The following is a 12,908-nucleotide window of genomic DNA, read 5'->3' as shown; positions in this document are numbered from 1 at the left end:
TTGTAACAATTTAAGATAAGTAAAGAAGCAATTGTAACAATTTAAGATACACAGGTCTCTTGGGGAAACTGTGACTTGCAGCTTAAAGGGCAGTTCACCTTCATTAGCAAAACTATAATAACACATAAAAACCACATATATGTTCACAGTTTCACTACCTGCCAAGTTTTGTAAAATGAACATGGTAATTAGGGAATGTGGTCACAAAACGTGCGTGGCCATACAATTTCCAAAATGTTAGGAGGTATAGAATACAGATTGGGGCTCATTTATCAACACTGGGCAAATTTGCCCATGGGCAGTTAGCTATAGCAACCAATCAGTGATTGGCTTTTTAAAGCCAGCTGCAGGTCGAACAATGAAAGCAGCAATCTGATTAGTTGCTATGGGTTACTGCCCATGGGCAAATTTGCCCTGTGTTGATAAATGACCCTCAGTAGTGTGTTGTGTTTTTTTTTTTTTAAGCTATTGCTATGATTATGTAAAGCCATTTCTTAACAAATTTATGCAAGGCCTCTACTGACTTTACCCCATGCCACTGAGCTTCTAGCTGTCTACTATATTCTTAGAAGAGGAGAACAGTACTAGTTTTTAGGAGAAAGTAGGCTGGGTCAAGGTAGCATGAGATTATAAAATTGTAAGCAACATCTCCAGACCAAGGGCATGTGCAACCCGTATCAGGACAAAAATTGGGCAGATATCTATAGTGCAGATTTGGAAACACTGTGGGCTGAGATCCGTGTGTTGATGTGACCATCGCCCAACAGGTCTCTGTAGGCCCACAGTATGTAGGGCGAATGATTGGAGCAGATTCATTTGGCCATATGGTGATATCTCCAAAACAGATCTCACAGTGTATGGCCAGCTTTAGAATAAGATATGTGTTCCCATTTAAAATCTGTGCTTAAAGGCATGGCCTCAGAATTGTGCATAGCCAGGAGCTGTGCTGAACTTGGGAGAAGTTGCTTTGACCTTACACAACCCAGCAAATTAATTTAAATAAATGATGATAGAGCTCAGCCATTATGGATAGGCTCCTGAATTTTGACACCTCCTGCACAGACAGTTAGCCCTTTATACACCAACCCACAAGAAAGATTTTTTTCTTAAAATGCTTAATATTAAAAGGTAAAACTACATTTGGTCAAAATATTTTTGGTTACATTTACTTTACTTTTTAATTGAGGGATTGCTTCTTGCAGGCAATGAACAGGTCCCTGACGAATGTTATCCTAGGAGGCTACGGAACTACATCAACTGCTGGTGGGAAACCTATGGAAATTACTGGCACCCACACCGAAATCAATCTGGATAATGCAGTTGAATATATAAGGGAGGCCAATAACATCATTATCACACCAGGTACTGTTTTAACATGTCATCTTAATGTGTTACTCTTGCAGATGAGACCTTTATATTAAGGATGCACCGAATCCAGGATTCGGTTCGGGATTCAGCCTTTTTCAGCAGAATTCACAAAGGATTTGGGGGTTCGGCTGAATCCAAAAATAGTGGATTCGGTGCATCCCTAATTTATATAGTTATAGGCAACCATTTTTGCCCCTGCAACTCCCAGCATTCCACCCTTCAGTCAAAAATGCATTTAGTCCGAAAAGGATCTTGCTCTGCTTAGAAAAGTAGAGTCAGCAAGTAGAGAAGAGTCATCTGCTGTTTCTTTGGTAGATTGGAATGAACAGCAGGTGGCTTTGTTGTTTCACTTTTTATTAGTATCCAGAATCCAGAATGCTCTGGACCTGGGGTTTTCCAGATAACGGATGTTTCCATAATTTGGGTTTTCATACCTTAAGTCTACTAGAAAATCATGTAAACATTAAGTAAACCTAACAGACTGGTTTTGCTTCCAATAAGGATTAATTATATCTTAGTTTGGATCAAGTACAAGCTACTGTTTTATTATTACAGAGAAAAATGAAATCATTTTTAAACATTTGGATTATTTGATTATAATGGGAGACAGCCTTTCCCTAATTTGGAGCTTTTTGGATAACGGGTTTCCGGATAACAGATCCCATACCTGTAGTTAAAAAACTACTAATACAAGAATGCAAGAAAAAGAAAATGAAGGAAAGTGCACTGATTTTGTATTAGTTTGTTTTTAATGTTTTTCTGTACTATCTCCTGAAGTCCCTTTTAGGGTTAGTTCACATAAGGAGATTCGGGGAGATTTTGTCGCCTGGCGACTAATCGCCTCTTCTTCTGGGCGACAATCTCCCGAAACTGCCTCCGTGTGTCTTCCCATCCGCTATAATGAAAAGTCGCTTGCGCTAAAGCACACGCGGCGGTTTGTTTTCCTGAAGTTGCCTCACAAGGAAACTTTGGGCGACTTCGGAAAACGAAGCGCCGCGTGTGCTTTAGCGCAGCGACTTTTCATTATAGCGGATGAGAAGACACGCGGAGGCAGTTCGGGGAGATTGTTGCCCAGAAGAAGAGGCGATTAGTCGCCAGGCGACAAAATCTCCCCGAATCTCCTGGTGTGAACTAACTGTTAGGATTAATCTATAACCCTCTCTTACCATCTGAAGATGCAGGAGTTGTAGCTCAACAGCAGCTTATTGACAGTGCCTTATAATGAAGCCAACAATGTAATTATGTAACTAGATTGTTCTGTGTCTGTTTTTTATCTGGCTTTTGCTAGATTCCTACTCCGATTCCTTTTGAAATGAAATTTGTCTTTCCAGGTTATGGGCTGTGCGCTGCCAAGGCTCAGTACCCCATTGCTGATTTGGTGAAAATGCTTAAGGAAGAAGGCAAAAATGTCAGGTGGGTACAAAACACATCATGGTTATTGCAAGGCCTTACAACAGCAATTATTTATTATTAATAACACCTATTTATAAAGTACCAACATATTTCACAGATCTGTACATTAAGGGGTAGATTTATCAAAAGTTGAGTTGTAGAGTTTTTTAAACTCGAATGACCTCGAAACTCGAATAGTACCTTATTTAAAGTGGACCTGCCACCTACAAATAAAAAGCTGCATAATGAAAATCCTTTGCAAATTAAACATGAAACACAAATAATTTTTTTTCATTAAAACATCCATACCTGTTATAAAGTAGTTTAAATATCTTAGCTGTCAATCAAATATTACCTACCCCGCATTCAATTACTTTCACTTTCCATTCAGCGCTTCCTACATGCCACTGCACTAACATTGCCTGAGCATAGGCTCATTACATGAGCACAGGTCTTTACCTGATTCGGCCACTGGGCCACATCAAGAAGATTCAGTGGTTTGGCTCCTAAGCCAACAATCCGACCATAATTTTGACAGCATCAAGATATCAATGTGATGTTTTCCCAATTGGATTTTAGAACCTGCCCAATAAGATATGTGTCCAATATTTGCAACTGATTAATATGTAGTACCGGAAAGAGGTCTTTTTTTTGTTGTTGTTTATTTATTTATTTTTTGAGCTTCTCTGTTTTCGCACTTGAGAGTAGTGGCCAATATTCAGTCTGATAGGGGTTCAGCCAGCCATTTGCTGCCCTAAGACAAACACTAGTTCTAGTAGATGCAGAACAGCATTTTTTGGTAAAAAAAAACGTAAAAAGAAGTTAGAATTATGGGCATGCCCATGGGGTCTCCTAAATTACCAAGGTTACAGTTATACATGTGTGTGCTGTTGGCTAGTCCCTATTTCTATATTTTACTCTCCCTTTACCCAGTTTTAGAAGAGAATGAGACGGCTGTGACTGCTCACTTGAAATATATTCTGTCTCAAAAACAAAGTAAATTCTTGCTCGGTGCTCTTAATGTTGCACAACTTCTACAATTACCGTAGATACCCTTTCCGTTTAGTTTGTGCTTTTGAATGCTGGATTTCACATGTCACGGTTTCCTAACAAAGGTGCATTTGTCTTTCCTGTCTGTCTCTTCTCATGTACTAAAGTCATTTACTATAGTAACTCTCTTAGCGTTGTGCCCGGAGCTGCCATGTCAGCTTTCCTTCTTCCACGAGTCGTCTCTCGTCCTGTTTATACTATGCGTGCTTATTTCAGGCATTGCTACTTCTTTTCTCTCATTTGATGGGTATTCTCGCTTCGGCTTGTCTCTTCCTGGGAAGCAAAGTGCGCTCATAAGTAAAATAATTCTTGCAATTTCTCTACCAAACACTGTTGACATTTATACTTGCCTCAAGCATTGGGTACCAACAGTAAAGCTGGGCAAGATTTCCTTTTCCAATAAATGCCCCTTTTATCCTTCTTTTATAAATTGCTCTTTTCCTGTCTGTGCTGTACATTTTCTGAAGAAAAGCCTGCAGTGTTACAAGAGATGTAGTAACTCTCCTGCTTCCTTATTTGTTTGTATGGGTATATGGGGAGAATACATTAATGCAGTAAGCAACAGGATGGCACTGCCTGGGAAACATTTAGATATATACTTTTATTGCCACTTATGTACTTCCTGGCTAAAGTTTTGCTAAAGCAAATATTTTGGCACAGAGGTCCGCCGGTCGCCAGTCTGTGTGCTTCAGCCAGGGTCATTAAAGAACATTTGAACCAGTGACAGGCAGAGGAGGACGTTTTGTCTGCTGCTTTACTGCAGCTATTCTTCTCTGGATGTCTGTGGTGGACAAAACACCCCCTGTGCCATTCATTTAAAGGGATACTGTCATGGGAAAAAAAAGTTTTTTCAAAATGAATGAGTTAATAGTGCTGCTCCAGCAGAATTCTGCACTGAAATCCATTTCTCAAAAGAGCAAACAGATTTTATTATATTCAATTTTGAAATCTGACATGGGGCTAGATATATTGTCAATTTCCCAGCTGCCCCAAGTCATGTGACTTGGGGCAGAATTCTGCTGGAGTAGCACTATTAACTGAAACGTTTTGGAAAAAAAACATGTTTTCTGATGACAGGATACCTTTAAGGGAATGTAGCCGCTTTCCTTTGTACAGACAACTCCTTTTTTTTTTTTTTTATTTCTAATAACTTTAAATACTGTAGATCTACAATAAAATGTGTTTCCCTGTACCAAGCACAATTTTACATAGCGGCCATTTAAGTTAGTCTGGCTTGTAAAGATCTTCTCACTTTGCCACTTCATTATGTGACCGGCTCTTTGTGTGATGCGACCACAGACATGGTCAACCATATCTGGCTCTTCTGAGCATAAAGGTGGCCTTACACTATAAGAATGGCTCGTTTGGCAAGGTCACCAAATGAGAATATCTTTCCCCAGATATTCCCACCAGAGGCAAGCAATATCAAGCTAATCTGATCGTTTGGCCCTAGGGCTAAATGATTGGATTAAAATGACTGGAATGCGAGCCAATGGGACGAGGACTGCATTAACTAGCCAATGCAGGAAAATCAAACCTGCCAACTATTTTTTCCCCAGATATTGGTCGGGGAGTGCCCCATACGCTTGCAGATAAGCTTCTGCATTGTCTAAAGGACCGAATCTGCATCTTAAATGTGACATGGCCACCTGTGTATGGCCACCTTTAAGGCCAGATTTTGTTGGGCCATTTTTGACCATACAGCCCAACCATATGGACATGTATGGCAAGGTATGAGGGGCTGTTTATATAGATAATCTTGTGATTACCTTTTCATTGCAGAAAATTTCTATAAATCAGTTAGGGGGAAAAGGGTGATCTTGAGCTACTTTTTCACTTTGTGCTGTTCCAGCCCAAGGTGTTGGGTAAAATGAACAGAACAATGGCTGCACATATTTATGGCTCCTTTAATTGTTATGCACATGTTTAGTCTGCTGTCCATTTGGTTGCTATACTGTGACGTGTGTATGGAGACTAGTGATGAGTGTAATGTTTCACCATGTCTCACCTCGAAAGAGACACCCATAGACTCCAATGGGTTAATAAAATTTGTGAGTAAAATTGTTGCCCGTTGGCTTCAATGCATTTGGCGAATTTTTCGCTGTTTTGTGAATTTTCGGCGAAACGGGTCAGATTCGGCCATCACTAAAAGTGACCTGTAAGCTCTTCAATCAATGGTTGCATTAAAATGGGGGTGCTTTGGTTTGTTACTGACTGCAAATTGCATTCATGAGCAGATGCACGCCTACAATTTTATGCAGGAATGTCAATTAGGATTCCATTAGCCAGGCAGGGTGCTGTGTTTAATTCATTAAAAAGGCCAGATCAGTATCTGGTATCTGACCCATGTAGGCAGAGCCACCATCAGAAATCAAGGGGCCCAGTACAACAAAATTTTCTGGGCACCCTGGTCACCACCCACCCCACCACAGTGCCCAAGCTCCACCCCAGATCCTGCCCAGCCCATAACACAGTAAAAAGACCACACAGGCAGCGGTAAAAACTGTTAACCCCCCCCCCACACACACACACACACACAAGTTATAAAAAAACCATTGGTGGTCAGGACTCCATTATAAAAAAAAAAACTGGTGCCAGTTCCCCCATAATGGTTTTAAAAAAAATCATTGGGTGCATTCCCCCCACTCCCCATTACAAGTTAAAAAGAAACATTGGTGTCAGGGGCCTATATATTATTAACTTAATACATTGGTGGGCAGGGGTTTAATAAAAAAAAACAAAAAAGAACACATTGGTGTTCAGTGGAATATACCTTAGGCTCCTTTTGTGGCTTCTGGTCTTTTCATGGCTTCAGCTTTGGCTCATTTCGTGGCTTCAGGTCATTTCATGGCTTAAGGACTTCTTCTGGTCTTTTCGGGACTTTAGCCCTTCAGCTCTTCAGGACTTCGGCACATGATTTCGGCACTGTCAAGAGGGGCCCAACTAAATTGAAAAGTGCAGCACAGCTGGGCCTGTGCCCACCTGATGGCGTCCCAACAAGTAGGATCCACTTAGTCCTCACTCTACCTCTCTATAGACAATGCAGCCCTCATGCTTCTATATATAGAAGTGTCTGTGGCACTGCACATGCTCACTGTGCTACTGTGAATTCTTGTACTAAGGTAGAAATAACGTAAGGTAGGTTGAATTTTGTTCTCATTTGAACAAAACTTTTACTAGCAGCCTATTAGTTGTGCTGCAGGGTTTATGGTGCTGTTTGCCTTGATGTGACATTTAGTAATCTGCAAAAAAAAAAACCCTTATCAGTGGATTGGTTTTCAGCACAAGAGTACGTTTCATCATTTGCCTGGTGAGTTCTTTACCTGTCTAACTCAATCTGCCTCGGTCTTTGCAGCCTTGTTAAGCACTTGTGGTTATTGCTTCTCCCATAAGGCAATTGAGAATATTGTAGTTACAACAATAGAGGTCAAACAAGCATGGAAGCCTCTCGGAGCTTATTTACCAGGCTGATTGGAGCTGCCTATTTGGTTGTGACACTTGAGCAGCACGCTTCTAAGTAGCAATGAAAGTCTGAAACATGGGAAGAGAAGGGCAACTTTGATCTTTGTTCAGTGGAAATGTGATCAAAGATGGACCATGTCACTCCTGGAGCTGGATGTGTCTAAGCTTTTCCTAATCATTGCAAATGACTTTTTTTAAATGTCCTGTCTGTTTACCACAAGCTGTAAATACAGATTTATTTCATTCAATCGCTGTGCAGCCGCCACAGGAACCCCTTGTTTAATCTGGGCCTTTCATCATGTTTGCGGAGCTCCCTTGGTGTTCATTGACTGCAGCTGGTGCTTGCCCTTTGGATTTTCGTGGAGATCTGCTCTGCCCCAGGACCACATCTTGTTCGGCTTCCAGACAAAGTGACACACGCACCCCCCCTCGTGGAAGCACGCCAGTGCAGACATACGCCTGTCATCAATTAGTCATGCCGTGCGGTGCCAAGAAAGCGTTTTCATCTGCCAATATGACTTTTGACAGATTCCGACACACAAATATTTTGTTTCACGTTCGGCTATAGCCATAACACGCTATTCCAGAATCCAGCCCGTGCATTTTAAAGGGGATATTCCTATATATTAGATCTTGTCTTGCTCCTTTCTTGGCACAGCAGGTGGCAAACAGCTGTAGATAGTATAATTGATTTATACAGGTAAGAGATCCATTAACCGGAGACCCGTTATCCCGAAAGCTCCGAATTTTGGAAAGGCCATCTCCTGTAGACTTAATTTTATCAAAATAATCCCGTTTTAGAAAAATTTCCTTTTTCTCTGTAATAATAAAACCGTAGCTTGTACTTGATCCCAACTAAGATATAATTAATCCTTATTGGAAGCAAAACCAGCCTATTGGGTTTATTTAATGTTGACATGATTTTCTAGTAGACTTAAGGTATAAAGATCCAAATTACAGAAAGACCCGTTATCTGGAAAGCCCCAGGTCCCGAGCATTCTGGATAACAGGTCCCATACCTGTACATAGGATAGTTAAACTAAGCAGAGGAGTCCATACGTAAATTACAATATCACCCTGATCTTCTCTTTAGCACGGAAAGTTTAGAAAGGGTAGTTCTGCATATTCATGCTCACAAAAGCTGCCATATTGTTTGCCTCAGCCGAGGGACATTTTGTTCAACTAATTTTTTTATGGCCACTAGGGATGCTGTTGTTATTGTACTGCAGAGACGCCAAATGTATACACAAAAATCACTTGGCGGTCTATGTAAAGTGGCTGGATCACTTCAAGCCCTTATTTCGATCACTTAAAGAATTCTAACCTACAAAAAATTTAAGGCAACCTAAAACATGAACTACACTAATTTTCCCTTGAAATAACCAAAAGGTGTGACTCCCAAGTAGGCAGCCATGCTGCTGCCTGATTAATTGGTTAGGTTTCAGATCAGAGCACCCAAATGGTTTAGGCTTGAACTTGTTTTTCGTAAATCACACCCAGGTGTTTTGCTTTCACCAGTACTGTTAAATATTATTACATATGCTTACTTAATATCTTGGAATTAAAAAAAATTAATTAATGTTACTTTCAAAAGTACACTCTCGTCAGTTTTACATTCACTTATTTTAAAGGTGTATTTATACTTTAAATAATACATTTTAATATAAATTCCCTTTTTCTCTGTAATTACAAAACAGGACCTTGTACTTGATCCAAACTAACATTTAATCAATCCTTAAAACAATCCTATTAGGTTTATTTAATGATTTTTAGAAGACTTAAGGGATGCAGTTTTAAATTACAGAAAGATCCTTTATCCGGAAAACCTAAAGTCCCAAGCTTTCTGGATATAATGTATATAATGAAGTGGTGACTGAGACATTTTATGATGCTAGACAAGATGCTTTTGCCTCCACACACCTAATTACTGTATCTTAAGGTGGCCATATTTAAATAATTTATATTGTGTAATTAAAGTAAGGTGTAGTAAAGTCCAGTGACTTATGGTAACCAATCAACAATTAGCTTTTACTGGTCTAGATCACTTATAATGATAAAAGCATAGGGTTGGTTGATATGGGTTTCTAAACAGGGACACTCATTCTCTTTTTTTTACTTTTTAACTACCATACTCTTATCTGTTTATGTATTAAAGTGCCCATAAACATAACAATTATGATCTTTCCCGCGACAATTGGTGATCTGAATCGTCAATTTACAGGTAGAAACTATTGAGTTCTACCTCTATCTGACGATTCTGGACGATGTTCAGGCACCAAATAAAATTTTACATCTTAGCCGATTGACAGGCCGACCGATATGCAACTATTTCGCTGATATCAGTCGGTTTGTCTCCATACACTCACCAAATATTGTATGAAAGTCTGTTTATGTGCATGTATGGCTACCTTCAGTGAGCATTTTCTTCTAAAGGGGAACTATCGCGAAAATGAAAGTTTAATATAAGCTTCCTCATACTGAAATAATAAACTTTCTAAATACAATCAATTAAATATTCTGCATTGTTTCTGAAATAATCAAGTTTATATTCTCTATTCCTCTCTCAGCATCTGATTGTCTTCATGCAGCAGTTGGATGTCAGATGAATGATCCAATATATCTTATAGGGGGGGCTTCCTTTCCTAGCAGATGTATTAGAGCTCACTCAAATAACGGATTCCAGTACAAACAAAATCTAACAAAATAACTACCCAAATTCTGCATGTAGAGAGACAGGTTTTCTGATGATTTTAATAGAGTGAGCTCTAATACATCTTCTATGTAAAAGCAGCCCCCTATAAGATATATTGGATCATTCATCTGACACCCAACTGCTGCATGAAGACAGAATGAGGAGAAACAGAGCTGAGAGAGGAATAGTGAAGATTAACTTAAATATTTCAGAAACATTAGAGAATTTTTAATTGATTGTATTTATAAAGTTTCTCATTTCAGTATGCTGAAGCTATTATTACATTACTAATTTTCACAATAGTTCCCTTTAAGAATATTTTTTTCCTTATGAGTTGTAACCCCACTTATCAATTCCCCTCTGGAGCCTGATTTGTTACTCCCATTACGCTGCTGTCAGAATGATTGCAATGAGCATTGGAACCTCCAAGAAAAACCGTAAATAAGCATTATTGATAGGTGTTATTGGATCAATAATCCCTAGTAACCAATCATTGTTTGCCCTCAATATTTTAATTGCATTAGTCCACTTACTGGCAAAATACTTATCTGAGCTGGATGTGCACAGTGTCCTCATTTCATACGTTACTGACACTGCAAACGTTCACCAACAATCTTTAGTTCCCCCTTTGCAGGTTATTTTCCAAGGGGATATTGAGACAGCCATAGCGCTGAAGGTTTGTTATCAAAAATGTGTTACTTAGATGTTCACCTCGTGTCTTTCAGATTTGGTATCCATCCTGTAGCCGGCCGTATGCCAGGTCAGTTGAACGTACTTCTGGCGGAGGCAGGAGTCCCATATGACATTGTGCTGGAAATGGAGGAGATCAATGAAGATTTCCCTGGTAAGTTATAGGCGTTTCTAGGATGTTTTTAGCATTGCTGCCATTTGGTGACACTGTTGAATTTAAATAAAAATCTATGATTTCTTTGTGTTTGATTTGCCTGTACTGCACAGCTGGCATACCTGAGATAACTCGGTGTTGTAGTTCAGCAGAGCTGGAAGTTTTGTGAAGCAGAAACAAGCAATATTTATAGACCAAACAGGCATGTGGCATTAGTTGAAACATACATTGGGGCACATTTATTAACACAGGGCAAATTTACCCATAGGCTGTTACCTATAGCAAATAATAAATCTGGAGTTTAGGGTCTCTAAGTAGAGAGTGATAACTCACCACATAAGGGAAGAGGCCCAGGTGCACAGCCCTGAGCCCTCAGCACGGGGAGGGACAAACCGACATAAGCCTATGATTAAGTGTTTATGACACGAAACGCGTAAGGCTGTGGACACCATAAACTCTTCACTCAGAATTTATCTGCCTGGTGGAAGTTTGCCTTCATCAAGTGCCTGCTCCAAAGGGTTTTTTCGGTTTGTTACCTATAGCAAATCAGATTGCTGCATTCATTGTTCTTCTTGCAGCTGGCTTTATAAAGTTAATCACTGATTGGTTGCTATAGGTAACAGCCCATGGGCAAATTTGCCCAGTGTTGATACATGAGCCCCTATTGTGTATATTGTATGGGATTTATTATCTGGAAACACATTGTGCCAAAAGCTCTGGCTATGCCGTTTCCCATAAGCAGTTCTTACTTTTTGCCCATTACATATTTTGCAAAGAGATGAAATATGGCTGCCATAACCCTTCTTTTCAAAACACATCAGTTAATAGTACTACTCCAGCAGAAGTCTCAAAAGAGCAAACTGATTATTTTTATATTTAATTTTGAAATCTGACATGGTGCTAGACATACTGTCAGTTTCCCAGCTGCCCTCAGTCATGTGATATGTGCTCTGATCAACTTCAGTCACTCTTTACTGCTGTACTGCAAGTTGGAGTGATATCACCCCCCCCCCAGCAGCCTAACAACAGAACAATGGGAAGGTACCCAGATAACAGCTGCCTGGTAAATATAAGAACAGCAGTCAATAGTAAAATCCAGGTCCCGCTGCGACACATTCAGTTACATTGAGTAGGAGAAACAACAGCCTGTCAGAAAGCAGTTCCATCCTAAAGTGCTGGCTCTTTCTGAAATCACATGACCAGGCAAAATGACCTGAGATGCACCTACACACCAATATTACAACTAAAAAATACACTTGGTATTCAGGAATGACATTTCATATTGTAGAGTGAATTGTTTGATAAACAGTGTAATTTAGAAATAAAAACAACATCATAAAACCATGCATTCTTGTTGTGCGGCACTTTTTCCAGTTGCTGGCCCTTAACTCATATCAACCAGTTGGCAAAACGCTTTGGCCAGTTTACTGCAAGTTCCACAATGCAAACTTTACGTGTACAAGGATGTGTATTTGTGGAAATAAATGAAGGTGCCTTTGCTTTTGACATTGCTTGACCAGCATACATCTTTAAGAGCTCACTCAGCTTTCTTTGTGTCCTTAGAAACTGATCTAGTGTTGGTGATTGGTGCCAATGACACAGTGAACTCTGCAGCACAAGAAGACCCCAACTCTATCATCGCTGGAATGCCCGTCCTGGAGGTGTGGAAGTCCAAGCAGGTGAGACATTTTAGTGGGCTGTAATTATGTGGACCATAAAAGTGCAATGGAAATGCTATTGTTTGAAATGTAGCTGTCGTTTTGTTACAGGTTCTTGTGCTATTAATGTTTTATGTTAAATTGTGAAATGTATTTGATATTGTATTACAGCCAGGCAACAATATTCTGTTAAACGTTTAAAGGGAGGGGGAGACAAAATTCTTATACAATGTATATTTTTTTCTGAAGATGAAACTCTAAGGGGGCTATTTATCAAAGTCCATATTTATCTCAATATTTTCTGCTACAAACTCCGGTCAAATCCGCTCTGATTTTTTACGCTTATTTATTATTACATTTTCCCGAGAATTTGCTTTGCAAACTATTTTCACGATTCTTTCGGATTCTTCCTCAGATTTTCACGTTTTTTTTCGGATTTTTC

The 12,908-nt window shown here is 39.6% G+C and overlaps 1 protein-coding gene across 1 annotated transcript in view; it reads left to right on the top strand.

Moving 5' to 3' along the window:
• The window catches only part of nnt.S (nicotinamide nucleotide transhydrogenase S homeolog), a 75,021-nt gene that overhangs the window by 60,718 nt on the left and 1,395 nt on the right, over positions 1-12,908 (top strand). The window contains exons 18-21 of the mRNA XM_018244497.2: positions 1,203-1,362; positions 2,700-2,781; positions 10,690-10,808; positions 12,372-12,487. Coding sequence (XP_018099986.1) covers positions 1,203-1,362; positions 2,700-2,781; positions 10,690-10,808; positions 12,372-12,487 — 477 coding nt within the window. The remainder of the gene's footprint in view (positions 1-1,202; positions 1,363-2,699; positions 2,782-10,689; positions 10,809-12,371; positions 12,488-12,908) is intronic.

Source organism: Xenopus laevis, chromosome 1S, assembly GCF_017654675.1.
Source record: "Xenopus laevis strain J_2021 chromosome 1S, Xenopus_laevis_v10.1, whole genome shotgun sequence".
In the NCBI taxonomy this organism is placed as follows: domain Eukaryota; kingdom Metazoa; phylum Chordata; class Amphibia; order Anura; family Pipidae; genus Xenopus; species Xenopus laevis.
Note: the sequence above shows the minus strand (reverse complement) of the source record. Positions and strands in the feature narration are given on the sequence as shown.